Raw genomic sequence first — 22,981 nt, forward strand, 5'->3', positions numbered from 1 at the left:
TCGATTGTATCACCAACGCTTTCCCACCGGCAGAAACACCCTCTGCATGTCCGTGTCGTGGATCATCCCCAGGAAAGACAATCTATTTGTCGCCTCCAAATGTGATTTTGGAAGGTTCGGGATCCAACCATGTTCTCTGAGCAGATGAGTCGTAAGAGCAATGGGCTGTAACAACTTCTCCCTGGATGATGCCTTTATCAGCAGATCATCCAGATATGGAATTATGTTCACTCCCTGTCTGTGGAGGAGAACCATCATCTCTGCCACCACCTTGGTGAACATCCTCGGTGCCGTGGAGAGACCGAATGGCAGTGCCTAGACCTGATAGTGACTGTCTAACAGTGCAAATCTGAGATAAGCACTGGTGAGGCGGCCAAATCGGAATGTGGAGGTACGCATCCTTGATATCCAGGGATACCAGAAACTCTCCCTCCTCAAGACCTGAGATCACCGCGCTCATAGACTCCATTTTGAATTTGAACTCCCTCAGATAAGGGTTTAACGATTTCAAGTTTAAAATCGGTCTGAACGAACCATCCGGTTTCGGTACTACGAAAAGGTTTGAATAGTAACCCATGCGTTGCAGATGAGGTGGAACTTGAACAATGACCTCTGACTTTTCCAATTTTTGGATGGCTTCCTGTAGGATAGCCCTTTCCGTCAGTAAAGCTGGCAAGCCTGATTTGAAAAATAAGGGAGGCGGGAGTTATTGAAACTCCAGCCTTTCCCCCTGGGACACAATATCCTGTATCCAGGAATCCAGGCCGGACGACACCCAGACGCGACTGAAACGTCTGAGTCTCGCACCCACCAGCCCGTTCTGCAGGCTGTGCGGTCCGCCATCATTCTGAGGATTTTGAGGAACCAGAAGCAGGCTTCTGGTCCTGGGAACCTGTAGGTGCAGGCTTTTTGGATTTTGCCCGACCACTTCTAAAGAAGGTAGTAGGGGGCTTGGACTACTTTGTCTTTGCTGTCCGAAAGGACTGCGATGGTGATGAAGAAAAGGGTTTCTTCGTAGAAGGAGCAGCTGAGGGAAGAAAGGTTGACTTACCCGCGGTTTCCGTGTAAATCCACACATCCAACGCTTCCCCAAATAGAGCCTGACCTGTGAAGGGTAGGTTCTCCACACTTCTCCTGGATTCCGCGTCTGCAGACCATTGGCGTGGCCAGAATCCCCTGCGTGCTGAGACAGCCATGGAAGATATCCTTGCATTCAGAGTACCCAGGTCATTCATGGACTCCACCATGAAACCCGCCGAACCCTGTATGTTACGTAAAAACAGTTCAATGTCACTTCTATCCATCGCATCGAAGTCCTCTAGTAATGTGCCTGCCCACTATACGATGGCTTTAGAAATCCATGCACAGGCAATAGTGGGCCTTGACACCACTCCTGAAGCAGTGTATATGGATTTGAGCGTAGTGTCAATCTTACGATCAGCCGGTTCTTTTAAAGCGGTAGATCCAGGGACAGGTAAAACTGCCTTTTTTGACAGTCTGGAGACAGATGCATCAACTATGGGTGGGGTTCCCCATTTTTTTCTATCCTCCCCAGGGAATGGAAAAGCAACAAGAACCCTTTTCGGGACCTGGAATTTTTTCCCAGGACTTTTCAAATAATGGGGTAGATGTATTAACCTGGAGAAGGCATAAGGAAGTGATAAACCAGTGATATGTGCAAGGTGATAAAGGCACCAGCCAATCAGATTCTAACTGTTAATTTACATATTGGAACTGATTGGCTGGTGCCTTTATCACCTTGCACATATCACTGGTTTATCACTTCCCTATGCCTTCTCCAAGTTAATACATCTGCCCCAATGAGTTTAATTCCTTAGACGCAGGAAAGGTTAGCGAGGCTTTCTTATTGTCTGTGAAGTAAGCCTCCTCAACCTGCTCAGGAGGTGTGTCAGTAATGTGTAACACATCCCTAATGGCCTCAATCATGAGCTGCACCCCCTTTGCAAGGGATGCGCCCTCCTCAGCACATCCCCATCACCGTCCGCTGTGTCAGAGTCGGTATCCGTGTCGGCTTGCATAATCTGGGCAAGTGCATGTTTCTTTGGGTATATGCCAGGGGGTTTAGAAGTAATAGGGACAGAACCAGCCTCGGTATGGGCTACCCTAGTAGAAATCTGAGATATCATTCCCTTAATGGAAGCCAGCCATTGGGGATCAGATTCAGGAGCTTGAAACATGGTATTACATTCCTGAGTACATGGAATGGATTCCCCTGGAGAAGCCGGCACATGCGCAGTTCTGACCCGATCGCTGCGCTGCGACAAAATGCAGCGAGCGATCGGGTCGGAATGACCCCCCTTAGTGGGAGCCAAACTGAGAGAGCACAGTGGCAGTACAGGAGTATGTATTGCTATGGGGTTGTGATGGTGTTGATATAGAGGCGAGGAAATTTGTTGCTACAGCAGGGAAGGGGAATGTGTTGCTACACGGGATGGCCACAACCTGGTGGTGACACACACTGCTGTGTGACACTGCACACACTTCTGCCTCAAAAGGATCTTCTAACAATGCTATGAAAGAGTACTTTTGCAATAGTAAAGTGTATATATTTTATACGTATATGCAGGTAACGTTTTATTGTGGGCCCTTCAATAAGTGTGATTTCCCAATACGGCCCTCATAATAGAAAAGGTTGTGCGCCCCCTGCTCTAGTCAAAGGTTCCTATTAGACTGGACCACTGAGAAAGCTATTAAAATTGTAAAACTATAGAATAACATGTTGCAAATGATAAAACATATGATGATGTCTGAACTATTGTAGTTTCCATGGGAAATTATAGTTGTTAACCTTAGCAATTTCCTTTTTATTAAACCTCTATCCAAAACTAGTCTATTTCTGTACAATTTTATTATATCATATAATAAAGTCCAACAGAAAGAGACAGGGTGTTTCCCCCCTGTATAAATGTATTAATCTTTTAGCTGCCAATAATGGCTAACACCCAGGATACAGCAAGCAATATAGCTGGATGGGTAACAAAGAATTGTGCTCGGCCCTGTATGCTTGTGAGCAAGTATTTCTTTTCTATTGTTTGCATATGTATACACATATCTGCATGGAAGTGTCCTTCCAGTTGTACTTATAGAATTGTGGGTGTACATGTCTGTGCTGTGTTTTGTTAATATTACTGTGAATTCTTATCATTGTTATATACCAGGAGAAAAACAAGCACGCTACAAAAATTGCTGAGATTATCTTAGTTGTTATACACCCACCATCGAATTTCTGTTTGATATTTTTTTTTTTAATCAAGTATTTTTTTATTGTTTTACAAGAGAAAAGAAAAAGAACATTACAATAAACAATTCCAATAAACATCTACAAAATCAAAATCGTGCTTTATAGGTAGTTCTTCAAAATATTGCGGTATGTGGATATAAGACATAGTCACATCCACTCATCAGAGCAAAATAAAACAGACATAGAAGAGAAAACAGAAGAATCAAATGGCGTGCTAGAGATCAAGGGGGGATACTTAAGGAAGGTGAACCGGGCCGTACCAGAAACAGTGCATTGCAGCAATCGACATACATATTCATTCTTTAAAGAAGGGGGTCAATAGAGTACGGAGAGTTCCTCCAGAGAGCCCAAATCTTATCAAATTTCAATAAAGAATTACGCTTAGTGTACATAAAGCGCTCATGGGAAAGGGTGGAATTTACAAGGGCAACCCATTCAGCAGATGACGGGGGAACATGAGCCATCCAGGTGCGAGCGATACACACCCGGGCTAGTGCTAGAACAATATTCACATAAAGGCAGGAGTGAAGTGGGAGGCGGTCCCTCAAGACAAGGCCGAATATACAAATACGTGGAGTCAACAATGGGATCCAAATATCCGTACGGGCAACAGATGTCGTGACATCCTCCCAAAAGGAGCACACCCACGGGCACTGCCAGAGCAAGTGCCAGAACCCAGCAGCCGAAGCAGAGCATTTCGGGCATTTATCAGAGGTCGAGCTTCCAAATTGAAACAGATGAGAAGGAGTCCAGTAGACCCTATGTAAAATATAAAGCTGTATTTGCACTCGTCGAGGCCGCACTCGGGGAAGCCAATATTTAATTCCAATCCTCCTCACCAATTTCACCTAAGTCCTGCATCCATTTAGCCCTGAGGGTGGACAGCCCATCCAATCCAGAGGAGGAGAGAAGGGAGGAGTACGAAGCCGAGACCCTCCCACAAGAAGGCAGAGTACGAATTAATTTGTGAACAGGGGATTCAGAAAGTTGTGGAGCAGAGCCCCGCCACTGTGCCGTCAGAGCATGTCGGAGCTGTAAATAGCGAAAAAAATATTGTCTAGGGATACTATATGTAGTGGACAGATACTCATAACTATGGAGTACTCCATCCTGGTAGAGTTGCCCCACTGCAGTCACCTCATACGAAATCCAAATCGAACCACCCTCCATTTTAAAGAGCTCAGAGAAAATAAGAATTTACTTACCGATAATTCTATTTCTCATAGTCCGTAGTGGATGCTGGGGACTCCGTAAGGACCATGGGGAATAGCGGCTCCGCAGGAGACTGGGCACATCTAAAGAAAGCTTTAGGACTATCTGGTGTGCACTGGCTCCTCCCCCTATGACCCTCCTCCAAGCCTCAGTTAGGATACTGTGCCCGGACGAGCGTACACAATAAGGAAGGATTTTAAATCCCGGGTAAGACTCATACCAGCCACACCAATCACACCGTACAACTTGTGATCTGAACCCAGTTAACAGCATGATAACAGAGGAGCCTCTAGAAAAGATGGCTCACTACAGCAATAACCCGATTTTTTGGTAACAATAACTATGTACCAGTATTGCAGACAATCCGCACTTGGGATGGGCGCCCAGCATCCACTACGGACTATTAGAAATAGAATTATCGGTAAGTAAATTCTTATTTTCTCTAACGTCCTAAGTGGATGCTGGGGACTCCGTAAGGACCATGGGGATTATACCAAAGCTCCCAAACGGGCGGGAGAGTGCGGATGACTCTGCAGCACCAAATGAGAGAACTCCAGGTCCTCCTCAGCCAGGATATCAATTTTGTAGAATTTTACAAACGTATTTGCTCCTGACCAAGTAGCTGCTCGGCAAAGTTGTAAAGCCGAGACCCCTCGGGCAGCCGCCCAAGATGAGCCCACCTTCCTTGTGGAGTGGGCATTTACAGATTTTTGGCTGTGGCAGGCCTGCCACAGAATGTGCAAGCTGAATTGTACTATAAATCCAACGAGCAATAGTCTGCTTAGAAGCAGGAGCACCCAGCTTGTTGGGTGCATACAGGATAAACAGCGAGTCAGATTTCCTGACTCCAGCCGTCCTGGAAACATATATTTTCAGGGCCCTGACAACGTCTAGCAACTTGGAGTCCTCCAAGTCCCTAGTAGCCGCAGGCACCACAAATAGGTTGGTTCAGGTGAAACGCTGAAACCACCTTAGGGAGAAACTGAGGACGAGTCCTCAATTCCGCCCTGTCCGAATGGAAAATCAGATAAGGGCTTTTTTTAGGATAAAGCCGCCAATTCTGACACGCGCCTGGCCCAGGCCAGGGCCAACAGCATGACCACTTTCCATGTGAGATATTTTAACTCTACAGATTTAAGTGGTTCAAACCAATGTGACTTTTGGAACCCAAAACTACATTGAGATCCCAAAGTGCCACTGGAGGCACAAAAGGAGGCTGTATATGCAGTACCCCTTTTACAAACGTCTGAACTTCAGGGACTGAAGCTAGTTCTTTTTGGAAGAAAATTGACAGGGCCGAAATTTGAACCTTAATGGACCCCAATTTCAGGCCCATAGACACTCCTGTTTGCAGGAAATGTAGGAATCGACCCAGTTGAATTTCCTCCGTCGGGCCTTACTGGCCTCGCACCACGCAACATATTTTCGCCAATTGCGGTGATAATGTTTTTGCGGTTACATCCTTCCTGGCTTTGATCAGGATAGGGATGACTTCATCCGGAATGCCTTTTTTCCTTCAGGATCCGGCGTTCAACCGCCATGCCGTCAAACGCAGCCGCGGTAAGTCTTGGAACAGACAGGGTCCTTGCTGGAGCAGGTCCCTTCTTAGAGGTAGAGGCCACGGATCCTCCGTGAGCATCTCTTGAAGTTCCGGTTACCAAGTCCTTCTTGGCCAATCCGGAGCCACGAATATAGTGCTTACTCCTCTCCATCTTATCAATCTCAGTACCTTGGGTATGAGAGGCAGAGGAGGGAACACATACCCTGACTGGTACACCCACGGTGTTACCAGAGCGTCTACAGCTATTGCCTGAGGGTCCCTGGACCTGGCGTAATACCTGTCGAGTTTTTCCCAACGGTTTATAATCATGTGGAAGACTTCTGGGTGAAGTCCCCACTCTCCCGGGTGGAGGTCGTGCTGAGGAAGTCTGCTTCCCAGTTGACCACTCCCGGAATGAATACTGCCGACAGTGCTATCACATGATTTTCCGCCCAGCGAAGAATCCTTGCAGCTTCTGCCATTGCCCTCCTGCTTCTTGTGCCACCCTGTCTGTTTACGTGGGTGACTGCCGTGATGTTGTCCGACTGGATCAACACCGGCTGACCTTGAAGCAGAGGTCTTGCTAAGCTTAGAGCATTGTAAATGTCCCTTAGCTTCAGGATATTTATGTGAAGTGATGTCTCCAGGCTTGACCATAAGCCCTGGATATTCCTTCCCTGTGTGACTGCTCCCCAGCCTCGCAGGCTGGCATCCGTGGTCACCAGGACCCAGTCCTGAATGCCGAATCTGCGGCCCTCTAGAAGATGAGCACTCTGCAACCACCACAGGAGGGACACCCTTGTCCTTGGTGACAGGGTTATCCGCTGATGCATCTGAAGATGCGACCCGGACCATTTGTCCAGCAGGTCCCACTGGAAAGTTCTTGGGTGGAATCTGCCGAATGGGATTGCTTCGTAGGAAGCCACCATTTTACCCAGAACCCTTGTGCATTGATGCACTGAGACTTGGCTCGGTTTTAGGAGGTTCCTGACTAGCTCGGATAACTCCCTGGCTTTCTCCTCCGGGAGAAACACCTTTTTCTGGACTGTGTCCAGGATCATCCCTAGGAACAGAAGACAAGTCGTCGGAACCAGCTGCGATTTTGGAATATTGAGAATCCAATCGTGCTGCCGCAACACTACCTGAGATAGTGCTACACCGACCTCCAACTGTTCCCTGGATCTTACCCTTATCAGGGAATTGTCCAAGTAAGGGATAACTAAAATTCCCTTCCTTCGAAGGAATATCATCATTTCGGCCATTACCTTGGTAAAGACCCGGGGTGCCGTGGACCATCCATACGGCAGCGTCTGAACTGATAGTGACAGTTCTGTACCATAAACCTGAGGTACCCTTGGTGAGAAGGGTAAATTTTGACATGAAGGTAAGCATCCTTGATGTCCCGAGACATCATGTAGTCCCCTTCTTCCAGGTTCGCAATCACTGCTCTGAGTAACTCAATCTTGAATTTGAACCTCTGTATGTAAGTGTTCAAAGATTTTAGATTTAGAATCGGTCTCACCGAGCCGTCCGGCTTCGGTACCACAACAGTGTGGAATAATACCCCGTTCCCTGTTGCAGGAGGGGTATCTTGATTATCACCTGCTGGGAATACAGCTTGTGAATGGCTTCCAAAACTGTCTCCCTGTCAGAAGGAGACATCGGTAAAGCCGACTTTAGGAAACGGCGAGGGGGAGACGTCTCGAATTCTAATTTGTACCCCTGAGATATCACCTGAAGGATCCAGGGGTCTACTTGCGAGTGAGCCCACTGCGCGCTGAAATTCATTGAGACGGGCCCCCCACCGTGCCTGATTCTGCTTGTAAAGCCCCAGCGTATACTGAGGGCTTGGCAGAGGCGGGAGAGGGTTTCTGTTCCTGGGAACTGGCTGATTACTGCAGCCTTTTTCCTCTCCCTCTGTCACGGGGCAGAAATGAGGAACCTTTTGCCCGCTTGTCCACGAAAAGACTGCGCCTGATAATACGGCGTCTTCTCATGTTGAGAGGCGACCTGGGGTACAAACGTGGATTTCCCAGCTGTTGCCGTGGCCACCAGGTCTGAAAGACCGACCCCAAATAACTCCTCCCCTTAATAAGGCAATACTTCCAAATGCCGTTTGGAATACGCATCACCTGACCACTGACGTGTCCATAACCCTCTACTGGTAGAAATGGACAACGCACTTAGACTTGATGCCAGTCGGCAAATATTCCGCTGTGCATCACGCATATATAGAAATGCATCTTTTAAATGCTCTATAGGCAAAAATATACTGTCCCTATCTAGGGTATCAATATTTTCAGTCAGGGAATCCGACCACGCCAACCCAGCACTGCACATTCAGGCTGAGGCGATTGCTGGTCGCAGTATAACACCAGTATTTGTGTAAATACATTTTAGGATACTCTCCTGCTTTCTATCAGCAGGATCCTTAAGGGCGGCCATCTCTGGAGAGGGTAGAGCCCTTACAAGCGTGTGAGCGCTTTATCCACCCTAGGGGGTGTTTCCCAACGCACCCTAACCTCTGGCGGGAAAGGATATAATGCCAATAACATTTTAGAAATTATCAGTTGTTATCGGGGGAAACCCACGCATCATCACACACCTCATTTAATTTCTCAGATTCAGGAAAACTACAGGTAGTTTTTCCTCACCGAACATAATACCCCTTTTTGGTGGTACTCGTATTATCAGAAATGTGTAAAACATTTTTCATTGCCTCAATCATGTAACGTGTGGCCCTACTGGAAGTCACATTTGTCTCTTCACCGTCGACACTGGAGTCAGTATCCGTGTCGGCGTCTATATCTGCCATCTGAGGTAACGGGCGCTTTAGAGCCCCTGACGGCCTAAGAGACGTCTGGACAGGCACAAGCTGAGTAGCCGGCTGTCTCATGTCAACCACTGTCTTTTATACAGAGCTGACACTGTCACGTAATTTCTTCCAACAGTTCATCCACTCAGGTGTCGACCCCCTAGGGGGTGACATCACTATTACAGGCAATCTGCTCCGTCTCCACATCATTTTTCTCCTCATACATGTCGACACAAAAGTACCGACATACAGCACACACACAGGGAATGCTCTGATAGAGGACAGGACCCCACTAGCCCTTTGGGGAGACAGAGGGAGAGTTTGCCAGCACACACCAGAGCGCTATATATATACAGGGATAACCTTATATAAGTGTTTTTCCCCTTATAGCTGCTGTATAGTTAATACTGCGCCTAATTAGTGCCCCCCTCTCTTTTTTAACCCTTTCTGTAGTGTAGTGACTGCAGGGGAGAGCCAGGGAGCTTCCCTCCAACGGAGCTGTGAGGGAAAATGGCGCCAGTGTGCTGAGGAGATAGGCTCCGCCCCCTTATCGGCGGCCTTATCTCCCGTTTTTCTATGTATTCTGGCAGGGGTTAAATGCATCCATATAGCCCAGGAGCTATATGTGATGCATTTTTTTGCCATCCAAGGTGTTTTTATTGCGTCACAGGGCGCCCCCCCCCAGCGCCCTGCACCCTCAGTGACCGGAGTGTGAAGTGTGCTGAGAGCAATGGCGCACAGCTGCAGTGCTGTGCGCTACCTTGTTGAAGACAGGACGTCTTCTGCCGCCGATTTTCCGGACCTCTTCTGCCTTCTGGCTCTGTAAGGGGGTTGGCGGCGCGGCTCTGGGACCCATCCAAGCTGGGCCTGTGATCGTCCCTCTGGAGCTAATGTCCAGTAGCCTAAGAAGCCCAATCCACTCTGCACGCAGGTGAGTTCGCTTCTTCTCCCCTTAGTCCCTCGATGCAGTGAGCCTGTTGCCAGCAGGTCTCACTGAAAATAAAAAACCTAAACTAAAACTTTCACTAAGAAGCTCAGGAGAGCCCCTAGTGTGCACCCTTCTCGTTCGGGCACAGAGATCTAACTGAGGCTTGGAGGAGGGTCATAGGGGGAGGAGCCAGTGCACACCAGATAGTCCTAAAGCTTTCTTTAGATGTGCCCAGTCTCCTGCGGAGCCGCTATTCCCCATGGTCCTTACGGAGTCCCCAGCATCCACTTAGGACGTTAGAGAAATTTGTATTATTCCAAAGTTGAGAGCAGGGGTCCAACGTGGGATCCCCCAGCAGCTTCTCATCCGCCAACCATACTCTACGAGCCTGTTGTAATAATATGGGGGAGAGAGGTCAGCGGAATATTTGCTAATAAAAACTGTAACGGAGAAAACAAGAGGCCAGCCCTGTCTAAAAGAGCCACAGGAAGGCTCCCATAATCCCCGGGGGTAACCCATTCATAAAGTTGTACTACTTGGGGCAGCCAAATAGTATAAACGTATATCCGGCAAGGCCAGGCCACCTTCGGTTCTGGGTCTACTAAGCGTTTTATATGCAATACGTGCCCGCTTAGCACCCCAGATAAAGGAAGTAATATATCGGGAAATCACAGCAATATGGACAGGAAACGTAAGTCTTGGGGGGGGGGGGGGGGGGGGGATAAATCTGTCAATAAGATATGCCGGTGATTATATCAAAAAGTATAATGTGCAAATACTCCCAACACCACACTGTAGTGGACCCAGTTCACAAAATACCACACATAGTTTACATGTATAACATTGGGGCAGATTTATTAACCTGCAGAAGGCATAAGGAAATGATAAATCAGTGATTAATGTAACGTGATAAATTCACCAGCCAATCAGCTCCCATATATAAATTAACAGTTAGGCGCTCATTGGCTGGTGCGTTATCACCTTGCATTGATCACTGCTTTATCACTTTCTTATGCCTTCTCCACGTTAACACATCTGCCCAATGACCCCTAAACTGGTGATGTAGTTATGCATGGGGGCCTCCCAGGGGGGTGGTATTCATGTGACCGGCGGTCGGGAGACCGACAGTCACATGACCTCCTCCAGCATCCCGACCCCTCACTATCCCGATGGTCGGCATGCCGACCTACAGGGACTATTTCCACTTGTGGGTGTCCAAGACACCCATAGAATGGGAATAGAACCTGTGGCTTGCTGCACTCGCCCCACCCCGTCGGGATCCCGGCGTCGGTATGCTGCCGGGATCCCGGCGTCGGTATGCTGACCGGCGGTCTCCTGACCACCGGTCAGCCATACTACACCCTCCCATGGCGAATGCCCCGGCCACTCTGTTGTTAATCCGGCTCTGCCCAGCTAGCAGCCATGAGGATGGGCACAAGAATGAATATGGTAAATATTATGGAGTTATGGGAAGGATGCTACATGCATTGTAGGCATGGAACTAGAAACAAATAATTTGAGGCCAGATTAGAACCACCTAAATCCATCTAATCTACCCACGTACACACAAGGGTTAATTTTTGACACACACCATGTGCAGAAGTGGGGAAACTGCGGCCCTCCAGCTGTTGTTGAACTACATATCTCAGCATGCTCTGCAACAGTTTTAGCATGGCCAAATAGCAAAACTGTAGCACGGCATGTTGGTATGTGCAGTTCAACAACAGCTGGAGGTTCCCCACCCCGATGTAAAGCCAAAAATGTGCAAACCCTCTACATAGTGGGACAGCACTGCTCTAGGACAGAGGTGATGATGTGTGTGGCGTTCACACAATAAATTAGATAGATGTTCTATTCATATTGTCTCTTATCTGGCAGTATTTTTAACAGTTACATGTAACTCATCCTACTATGTTAAAAAACACAAGAAACAAAAAAAAGAAAATATATTTCGTACCAACCCAAAACATGGCATCAGGAGTAAGTGAACTAGGGTAAAAGCAGGGGGCTCATCCCAATTTTCTGCACATGAGCTTTATTATGTTCCTCTTGGAGACAAGGTAATACAAAGAAATGTTTTGTAGTGTGTTCAGAGAATAATAAACATATCTTACTAAACTTTACAGTAAATCAATAGTACTGCACTAGCAAGGAACGATATTCACAGACGTTTTACTGTTAGTTCCCAAAATACCTTTAACTCCTCCAAATGGTCCATGAGTCATGTTGCAAGCTGTTCGCTGAAGATTATGTTCATACATCAATTTAATCTGATATTGGTTACCATGTTCTACGTTTCCCAATGTACCTTTATCAAAAGGATAAATTATGTTAATTCAAAATGTTCAATTAAAATAGTGACAATTAATTGTAAGGACATATTAAAATCTTGCTGAGAACAATTATAATGTCACAGATAAATTCAATTAGTTCTGTAACAAGTCAGTGTTTGGATCAAAATTTTCTATGCAATACAACCACTGCAAACAATAACCGCTGTTATAGGCTATAACATTATGTGAGGTCACACTGCAATTTTATAAACAGTATAAAAGTCACTGCAGAGTCATTTAATTTGATATTTACAAAATGGCACTAGTACAAAATATGACTTTTCTAAACAAAAACTTGTGGGAAGCCATTATTTTTGTGACCTTGAGAGGGAGATCCCAGATGGGAGAGTGATGTGTGTCACCCCACCTTGCCACCCTGCATCATCAGTGCCTCATAGACTTGCGAGAAAGAAAAGCAGGTGTATGGCACACCCTCCCAGGGGTTACACCCCCTCCCAGGAGCACTCCCTGAAATTTGGGAGTCTCCCGTATAGTTATGCCATAAACCTGATAGAAACCTTTCATGCACAACAATAGAAATATAAGGACTGCCGAACAGGCTCATGATCATAAAACTGGGGGGAGTAGCCTAATAGCCGTGATAATTTTTCTTGCGATTTTTAGCTGATGGTCATTACCGGGCTATCCAATTTTTTTGGTGAGAAAAAGTAGCCAATTTCACACGAAAATACACAGGGTCCACAGAAATCTGTGGACCTATGGGGGTCATTCCGAGTTCTTCGCTCTGTAAATTTTTTCGCATCGCAGCGATTTTCCGCTTAGTGCGCATGCGCAATGTCCGCAGTGCGACTGCGCCAAGTAAATTTGCTATGCAGTTAGGTTTTTTACTCACGGTTTTTTCTTCGTTCTAGTGATCGTAATGTGATTGACAGGAAGTGGGTGTTTCTGGGCGGAAACTGGCCGTTTTATGGGTGTGTGCGAAAAAACGCTACCGTTTCTGGGAAAAACGCGGGAGTGGCTGGAGAAACGGAGGAGTGTCTGGGCGAACGCTGGGTGTGTTTATGACGTCAAACCAGGAACGACAAGCACTGAACTGATCGCAGATGCCGAGTAAGTCTCGAGCTACTCAGAAACTGCACAGAGATGTCTTTTCGCTATATTGCGAATCTTTCGTTCGCAATTTTAAGAAGCTAAGATTCACTCCCAGTAGGCGGCGGCTTAGCGTGTGTAAAGCTGCTAAAAGCAGCTTGCGAGCGAACAACTCGGAATGACCCCCTATGTATTTATCACAGAAAAAATGCTTAGACAGCAAAGCAAATTCCCTGATAAGCGCCGGCAATCCATTAGCAGCGGTAAATTACCATGGCTAAGTGTATATCCCCCTAAGCCAAAGCAAAATGTGCAATGGATAATGAACATTTCATTTGTCAATAATATATATTAGACATAAATTCACAAAACACCTACAGTACATGGAAATATCAGAACAGGATTAAAATGCAAAAAGAGAAACAATGGGGTAAATTTACAAAAATGTGATGTTGCCCATAGCAACCAATCAGATTCCAGGTATTATATTCTAGAAGGTGCTAGATAAATTATAGATGTTCTATTCATATTGTCTCTTATCTGGCAGTATTTTTAACAGTTGCTATGGGCAACATCCCATCTTAGTAAATTTACCCCAATGTGTAAAATAAGTATCAATGTTGCAGTGATTCTCACTTCATGTAACTATTCAGTCTACGGCAACAGGAGTCAGTCCAGGGACCAACATCCTTGAAAGATTAACAGTGCACCCTTCAATGGGGATCAGTATGAATGACTGCGGATGGGATGCCGGCGGTCACATTACAGACGCTGGAATCCAGAAGTATGAAATCCCAACTGGGGCAAGATATGTTTCCCCCTGTCCCCCTGCTCCTAACCCTCCCTTCCTGCAGTCTAACCCTAACCTTCCCCTTAGTGCCTAAACCTAACCCATCCCCGGTGGTATGTAACCCTAACCCCCCATCCCTGCAGCCTAACCCTAACATCCCCCTTAGTGCCTAAACCTAACCCGTCCCTGGTGGTATGTAACCCTAACCCCCCATCCTTGCAGCCTAACCCTAACATCCCCCTTAGTGCCTATACCTAACCCGTCCCCGGTGGTATGTAACCCTAACCCCCCATCCCTGCAGCCTAACCCTAACCTGCCCCTTAGTGCCTAAACCTAACCCATCCCCAATGGTATGTAACCCTAACCTCCCCCTTAGTGCCTAAACCTAACCCGTCCCCGGTGGTATTTAACCCTAACCCCCCATCCCTGCATTCTAACCCTAACATCCCCCTTAGTGCCTAAACCTAACCCGTCCCCGGTGGTATGTAACCCTAACCCCCCATCCCTGCATTCTAACTATAACCTCCCCCTTAGTGCCTAAACCTAACCCGTCCCCGGTGGTATGTAACCCTAACCTCCCCCTTAGTGCCTAAACCTAACCCGTCCCCGGTGGTATGTAACCCTAACCCCCCATCCCTGCAGCCTAACCCTAACCTCCCCCTTAGTACCTAAACCCAACCCGTCCCCGGTGGTATGTAACCCTAACCCCCCCCCCCCCCCATCCCTGCAGCTTAACCCTAACCTTCCCCTTAGTGCCTAAACTTAACTTATCCCCGATGGTATGTAACCCTAACCCCCCATCCCTGCAGGCTAACCCTAACATCCCCATTATACTTAAGTTCGGGATGCCAGCTGTTAGGATTCCGGCATCAGTCTCCTGATCCTCAGTGGCGTCAGAAGGTGGGTGCGGGGGGTGCGGCCCGCACTTTGGTGTCCCCCTCAGAAGGGGTGACACCAAAGTGCCAGCTCTTCTGCAGTGTCAGGAGCCGAATGCTGCAGTGAGATAATCTCCTGCAGCACTCGGCTCCTGTCACAGATAAGAGCCGGCACTGCATGCTGCCCAGTCTCCGGGGGCAGTCAGCATCTTCGGGGAAGCTGCTCATGCCCCCGGAACGAAGGAGAAAAAATATTTGAGGCCACGCCCCATTTAAATGAGTCCATCCCCCTTTTTGGATGCCCATGGCTCCAGCTGGCTGAGCAGGAGGGGGGTGTAATAATACAGAGTGTGCACCGGGTGTCTCCACACCCGGTGACGCCTCTGCTGATCCTGTCAGGATACCAAAGTCTGCATTTTGACGAATGTGGGGATCCTGACAGTCAGCATCTTAAACGCATCACCTCAAATGGCCTAGAGCAAACTTTCATGTCCCAATTGCACTGAAACTGTAGCATATTCTAGGCAGCAGTGTTTTGGTTTGTACATTTAATTAAAAATATTTTAAATCTATGTTTTCAGTAGTAACATGCAAAAATTAATTACTTATTGCTATATCTTACGAGCATGATAAGAATAACTTTCCTTTAAATCCATAAACTAAAATGAAATGTGCACACAAAATATATATGTGGGCATGGTCATGCTGCCATTACACAACAAAGTGAAGATGCACCATAATTTACTTGAAGATCTAACTCACAGGGGCACCTGAGTCCAGGGGAGGCCCACTCCACACACGATTTTTGAATACTCACCCCTCCGGAGTCCCATGCCAACACCAGCAGCGCTGGTTAATCAACGTGAAAATGGTACAGTGACCATTTTCACGGAGTTCTGCGCATTCGCAGTAGAGAAAACAATGGGAGAATGGCCGCCGCGCCATTTTCCTGGAGATCTGCGCATGCGCCGTACAGTCTAAGCCCTCTAGAGCTCAGACTCTTAGCACTGCCGGCAGAGAGGAGGGGGTCTGAATGGAGCAGGCTGTGCATGGGCCTCCTCCCCTCTTAAAGTGCTCCTGATCTAACCTATATACTTAAAGTCTAAGGATACCTGCAGTAAGTGTGATGTGTAAAGGTCCATACACACTGCGCGTTTTTGCCCAGCGTGTATGAACAGCGATGATCGCTGACATCGCTGGGCTGAAAAGCGCTCAGTGTATACACACTAAGCGCTTTTCCCCGCTGCCCAGCGATGTCAGCGGGGTGAGCGGCTTTCCATAGCAGGACGCTATGGAAAGCCGCTCACCCCGCCGTTCATCTACTGGTAATACCAGTAGATGAACGGCGGCCGCTGGCGATGAAGCGGGAGCGCGCATCAGCGCTCACCGCTCATCGCTTATCCATACACACTGGGCGGCTTTGAGCTGAAAGCAGCTCAAAAACACCAAAAGTGACCTGCTTTCAGCTCAAAATCACCCAGTGTGTATGGGCCTTTAGGCAACAAAAACGAACTAATTTAGGATACATACTGTACCCACTGTCATTTAACTTTTTTTTTAATGCTAGTAAAACACATATCAGACACAAAATAGATTACTAATTCATTTAAATTCAGCAACCACTAAAACAGGAATAACTATTGTTTTAAATAGAGGTGGATTATATATATTATATATATATATATATATATATATATAAAAGCAGAATGTATCTCTGTGGAGTGCATTTATTGTAATATGTTTTAATGTAATACTATCTGAAAATTCAATTTAATATAATTATATTCGGTTGCTGATGAAGAGAGGATAACTGTACAAAAACACCTTTTTTCTTCAAAACACTTTTTTTTTATTGCTAAAAATTATTTAAGATTTTCATCTCATTAAAACAAGTTGATAAACATTTTCACAATGTGTTATTGTTCATTATAAATACAATATTGAATTTCAACTTTTCTGACTTAACTGACTTTTTATTTATAATCTTCCCACAATTTTTTCATATATCAATAAAAATAAGGATCCCCATCCCACTTTTGGATCCCTATGTATGCGGTCATATATGAGAGCTGCTGGTAATTAAAAGAGGCCTAATAATATTCAGTTCACTTCGGGATTCTTATTTTTATTGATATATGAAAAAATTGTGGGAAGATTATAAATAAAAAGTCAGTTAAGTCATTTACAAGAATAATACAAATTTTCCGTTTAATATGGACCATATTTGATTTTCATGAAAAAACAGCCGTTTCAAAATAAATAATTATCCGTTATCTATAAAAAAAAAACACCCCTGAAGAAGTCTTTATAAGACGAAACGCGTTGAATGAAAATACATGCTTTATTGTTTGGAAAAATAAGAATTTACTCACCGGTAATTCTATTTCTCGTAGTCCGTAGTGGATGCTGGGAACTCCGTAAGGACCATGGGGAATAGCGGGCTCCGAAGGAGGCTGGGCACTCTAGAAAGATCTTAGACTACCTGGTGTGCACTGGCCCCTCCCACTATGACCCTCCTCCAAGCCTCAGTTAGGTACTGTGCCCGGACGAGCGTACACAATAAGGAAGGATTTTGAATCCCGGGTAAGACTCATACCAGCCACACCAATCACACCGTACAACTCGTGATATGAAACACAGTTAACAGTATGAAACAATAGAGCCTCTCAACAGATGGCTCAACAATAACCCGATTTAGTTAACAATAACTATGTACAAGTAATGCAGATAAACCGCACTTGGGATGGGCGCCCAGCATCCACTACGGACTACGAGAAATAGAATTACCGGTGAGTAAATTCTTATTTTCTCTAACGTCCTAGTGGATGCTGGGAACTCCGTAAGGACCATGGGGATTATACCAAAGCTCCCAAACGGGCGGGAGAGTGCGGATGACTCTGCAGCACCGAATGAGAGAACTCCAGGTCCTCCTCAGCCAGGGTATCAAATTTGTAGAATTTTGGAAACGTGTTTGCCCCTGACCAAGTAGCTGCTCGGCAAAGTTGTAAAGCCGAGACCCCTCGGGCAGCCGCCCAAGATGAGCCCACCTTCCTTGTGGAATGGGCATTGACAGATTTTGGCTGTGGCAGGCCTGCCACAGTATGTGCAAGCTGAATTGTACTACAAATCCAGCGAGCAATAGACTGCTTAGAAGCAGGAGCATCCAGCTTGTTGGGTGCATATAGGATAAACAGCGAGTCAGATTTTCTGACTCCAGCCGTCCTGGAAACATATATTTTCAGGGCCCTGACAACGTCCAGCAACTTGGAGTCCTCCAAATCCTCAGTAGCCGCAGGCACCACAATAGGCTGGTTCAGGTGAAACGCTGACACCACCTTAGGGAGAAACTGGGGACGAGTCCTCAATTCTGCCCTATCCATATGGAAAATCAAATAAGGGCTTTTACAAGACAAAGCCGCCAATTCTGATACTCGCCTGGCAGAAGCCAAGGCCAATAACATAACCACCTTCCATGTGAGATATTTCAGATCCACGGTTTTTAGTGGTTCAAACCAAAGTGATTTTAAGAAAACTCAACACCACGTTGAGATCCCAAGGTGCCACAGGAGGCACAAACGGGGGCTGACTATGCAGCACTCCTTTTATAAATGTCTGAACTTCAGGTACTGAAGCTAGTTCTTTTTTGAAAGAAAATCGACAGAGCCGAGATCTGTACCTTAATGGAACCCAATTTAAGGCCCATAGTCACTCCTGCTTGCAGGAAATGCAGAAATCGACCTAGTTGAAATTCCTCTGTTGGGGCCCTTTCGGCCTCACACCATGCAACATATTTTCGCCATATGCGGTGATAATGAGTTGCTGTAACCTCTTTCCTGGCTTTAGTAAGCGTAGGAATTACTTCCTCCGGAATACCCTTTTCCTTCAGGATCCGGCATTCAACCGCCATGCCGTCAAACGCAGCCGCGGTAAGTCTTGGAACAGACAGGGCCCCTGCTGCCGCAGGTCCTGACTGAGTGGCAGAGGCCATTGGTCCTCTGATATAAATTCTTGAAGTTCTGGGTACCAAGCTCTTCTTGGCCATCCACGAGTATCGTTCTTACTCCTCGCCTTCTTATTATTCTCAGTACCTTTGGTATGAGAGGCAGAGGGGAGAACACCTAAACCGACTGGTACACCCACGGTGTTACCAGAGCGTCCATAGCTATCGCCTGAGGGTCCCTTGACCTGGAGCAATATCTTTTATAGCTTTTTGTTAAGGCGGGACGCCATCATGTCCACCTGTGGCCTTTCCCAATGGTGTACAATCCTATTGGAAGACTTCTGGAGGAAGTCCCCATTCTCCCGGGTGGAGGTCGTGTCTGTTGAGAAGATCTGCTTCCCAGTTGTCCACTCCGGGAATGAACACTGCTGACAGTGCTAACACATGATTTTCCGCCTATCGGAGAATCCTTGTGGCTTCTGCCATCGCCATCCTGCTTTTTGTGCCGCCCTGTTGATTACATGGGCGACTGCCGTGATGTTGTCTGATTGGATCAGTACCGGCTGGTTTTGAAGCAGAGGCCTTGCTGGCCTCAGGGCATTGTAAATGGCCCTCAGATCCAGAATATTTATGTGTAGGGAAATAACCTGACTTGACCAAAGTCCCTGGAAGTTTCTTCCCTATGCGACTGCCCCCCAGCCTCAAAGGCTGGAATCCATGGTCACTAGGACCTAGTCCTGTATGCCGAACCTGCGGCCCTCTTAAAGATGGGCACTCTGCAGCCACCACAGTAGAGATACCCTGGTCCTTGGAGACAGGGTTATCAGCCTATGCATCGGAAGATGCGATCCGGACCACTTGTCCAACAGGTCCCTCTGAAAAGTTCTTGTATGGAACCTGCCTAATGGGATTGCTTCGTAAGAAGCTACCATTTTTCCCAGGACTCGCGTGCAATGATGCACCGCTACCTATTTTGGTTTCAGGAGGTCTCTGACTAGAGATGACAACTCCTTGGCTTTCTCCTCCGGGAGAAACACTATTTCTGGTTTATGTCCAGAACCATCCCCAGGAACAGTAGACGTGTCATAGGAACCAGCTGTGACTTTGGACTGTTTAGAATCCACCTATGCTGTTGTAGCACTTTCCAAAATAGTGCTACCCCTACTACCAACTGCTCCTTGGACCTCGCCCTTATAACGAGATTGTCCAATTACGGGATAATTACAACTCCCTTTTTTTGAAGGAGTATCATCATTTCGGCCATTACCTTGATAAAACACCCTCGGTGCCATGTACAGTCCAAACGGCAGTGTCTGGACTTGGTAATGGTAATCCTGTACCACAAATCTGAGGTACTCCTGGCGAGGACGGTAAATGGGGACATGCAGGTAAGCATCCTTGATGTCCCGGGATACCATGTAATCCCCCTCGTCCAGGCTTGCAATAACCGCCCTGAGCGATTCCATCTTGAACTTGAATTTTTTTATGTTCAAGGATTTTAAATATAAAATGGGTCACACCGAACCATGCGGTTTCGGTACCCCAACCCGTGTGGAATAGTAACCCCGTCCTTGTTGAAGTAGGGGCACCTTGAGTATTACCTGCTGGGAATACCGCTTATTAATTGCCTCTAGCACAGCCTCCCTGCTTGAGGGAGTTGTCAGCAAGGCATATTTTAGGAAACGGCTGGGGGGAGACATCTCTAATTCCAGCTTGTACCCCTGAAATACTACTTGGAAGAAACAGGGATCCACCTGTGAGCGAGCCCACTAATTGCTGAAATTTTTGAGGCGGCCCCCCACCGTACCTGGCTACACCTGTGGAGCACCCGCGTCATGGTGTGTACTCACAGGAGGCGGGGGAAGAATCTTGATTCTGGGAACAGGCTGACTGGTGCAGCTTTTTCCCTCTACCCTTGTCTCTGTACAGAAAGGAAGCGCCATTTGACCCGCTTGCTTTTCTGAAGCCGAAAGGACTGTACCTTTTTCTGTGAGGAAACCTGAGGTAAAATTATTTCTTCCCAGCAGTTGCTGTGGATACGAGGTCCCAGAGACCATCCCCAAATAATTCCTCACTCTTATAAGGCTCTCTATGCGCTTTTTAAGTCAGCATCACCTGTCCAGTGACAGGTCTCTAATACCCTCCTGACAGAATGGACATTACATTTATTTTGGATGCCAGCCGGCAAAATATCCCTCTGTGCATCCCCCATATATAAGACAACGTCTTTAATATGTTTTTATGTTTGCCAACTATTATCCCTGTTTGACAGGGTCACCAACCACGCTGCAGCAGCACTATCTGCAGGTCTCAGTCTAGTACCTGAGTGTGTAAATACAGTCTTCAGGATAGCCTCCTGTATTTTTTATCAACAGGTACCTATTAAAGTGGCCGTATCCTAAGACGGCAGTGCCACCTTTTTTGACAAACGTGTGAGCGCCTTATCCACCCTAGGGGATATCTCCCAGCGTAACTTATCCTCCTGGCGGGAAAGGGTACGCCATCAGTAACTTTTTATAAATTACCAGTTTCTTAACGGGGGAACCCACGCTTTTCACACACTTCATTTATTCATCTGATGGGGGAACAAAACACTGCCTGTTTTTTCTCCCCAAACCTAAAACCCATTTATAGAGGTTAAAGTCAGAAATGTATAACACATTTTTTATTGCCGGGATCAAGTCACGGATTGGATTGTGTATATGTCTCCACCTTGTCAACATCTGTGTCTGCCATCTGAGAGAGCGGGCGTTTTTGAGCCCCTGATGGCCTTTGAGACGCCTGGGCAGGCGCGGGCTGCGAAGCCGGCTGTCCCACAGCTGTTACGTCATCCACCCTTTTATGTAAGGAGTTGACACTGTCGGTTAATACCTTTTACCTCTCTATCCACTCTGGTGTCGGCCCCACAGGGGGCGACATCACATATATCGGCCTCTGTTCCGTCACCATATAAGCCTCCTCATTCAACATGTCGACACAGCCGTACCGACACACCGCAGACACACAGGGAATGCTCTAAACGAGGACAGGACCCACAAAAGCCCTTTGGGGGGACAGAGTGAGAGTATGCCAGCACACACCAGAGCGCTATATACTGCAGGGACTAACTGAGTTATGTCCCCTATAGCTTTATATCTATATATATAATGTATACTGCGCCTAAATTTAGTGCCCCCTCTCTCTTTTTTTAACCCTTGTAGACTGCAGGGGAGAGCCAGGGAGCTTCCCTCCAACGGAGCTGTGAGGGAAAATGGCGCCAGTGTGCTGAGGAGATAGGCTCCGCCCCTTTTTCGTGGCCTATTCTCCCGTTTTTTATGGACTTCTGGCAGGGGTATTTACCTCATATATAGCCCCTGGGGCTATATATTGAGGTATTTTTGCCAGCCAAGGTGTTTTTATTGCTGCCTCAGGGCGCCCCCCCCCCCAGCGCCCTGCACCCTCAGTGACCGGAGTATGAAGTGTGTGAGAGGAGCAATGGCGCACAGCTGCAGTGCTGTGCGCTACCTTGGTGAAGACTGAGTCTTCATGCCGCCGATTTTCCGGACCATCTTCTTGCTTCTGGCTCTGTAAGGGGGACGGCGGCGCGGCTCCGGGACCGAACATCAAGGCTGGGCCTGCGGTCGATCCCTCTGGAGCTAATGGTGTCCAGTAGCCTAAAAAGCCCAATCCGGCTGCAAGCAGGCGAGTTCGCTTCTTCTCCCCTTAGTCCCTCGCTGCAGTGAGCCTGTTGCCAGCAGGTCTCACTGAAAAGAACAAATTCTAAGACTATAACTTTCTAAGAGCTCAGGAGAGCCCCTAGTGTGCATCCAACCTCGGCCGGGCACGAAATCTAACTGAGGCTTGGAGGAGGGTCATAGTGGGAGGGGCCAGTGCACACCAGGTAGTCTAAGATCTTTCTAGAGTGCCCAGCCTCCTTCGGAGCCCGCTATTCCCCATGGTCCTTACGGAGTTCCCAGCATCCACTAGGACGTTAGAGAAAGTTGAAATTCAATATTGTATTTATAATGAACAATAACACATTGTTAAAATGTTTATCAACTTGTTTTAATGAGATGAAAATCTTAAATCATTTTTAGCAATAAAAAATAAGTGTTTTGAAGAAAAAAGGTGTTTTTGTACAGTTATCCTTTCTTCATCAGAAACCGAATATAATTATATTAAACTCAATTTTCAGATAGTATTACATTAAAACATATTACAATAAGTGCGCTCCACAGAGATACATTCTGTTTCTAT

The 22,981-nt window shown here is 46.9% G+C and overlaps 1 protein-coding gene across 4 annotated transcripts in view; it reads right to left on the bottom strand.

The window, feature by feature from the left end:
* BBS9 (Bardet-Biedl syndrome 9) overlaps positions 1-22,981 on the bottom strand; it is an 853,332-nt gene that overhangs the window by 726,279 nt on the left and 104,072 nt on the right. For all 4 annotated transcript variants that reach the window (XM_063922539.1, XM_063922541.1, XM_063922538.1 and 1 more), the window contains exon 6: positions 11,952-12,065. In XM_063922539.1, coding sequence (XP_063778609.1) covers positions 11,952-12,065 — 114 coding nt within the window. The remainder of the gene's footprint in view (positions 1-11,951; positions 12,066-22,981) is intronic.

The sequence above is a fragment of the Pseudophryne corroboree genome, chromosome 5, assembly GCF_028390025.1.
Source record: "Pseudophryne corroboree isolate aPseCor3 chromosome 5, aPseCor3.hap2, whole genome shotgun sequence".
Classification (NCBI taxonomy): Eukaryota; Metazoa; Chordata; class Amphibia; order Anura; family Myobatrachidae; genus Pseudophryne; species Pseudophryne corroboree.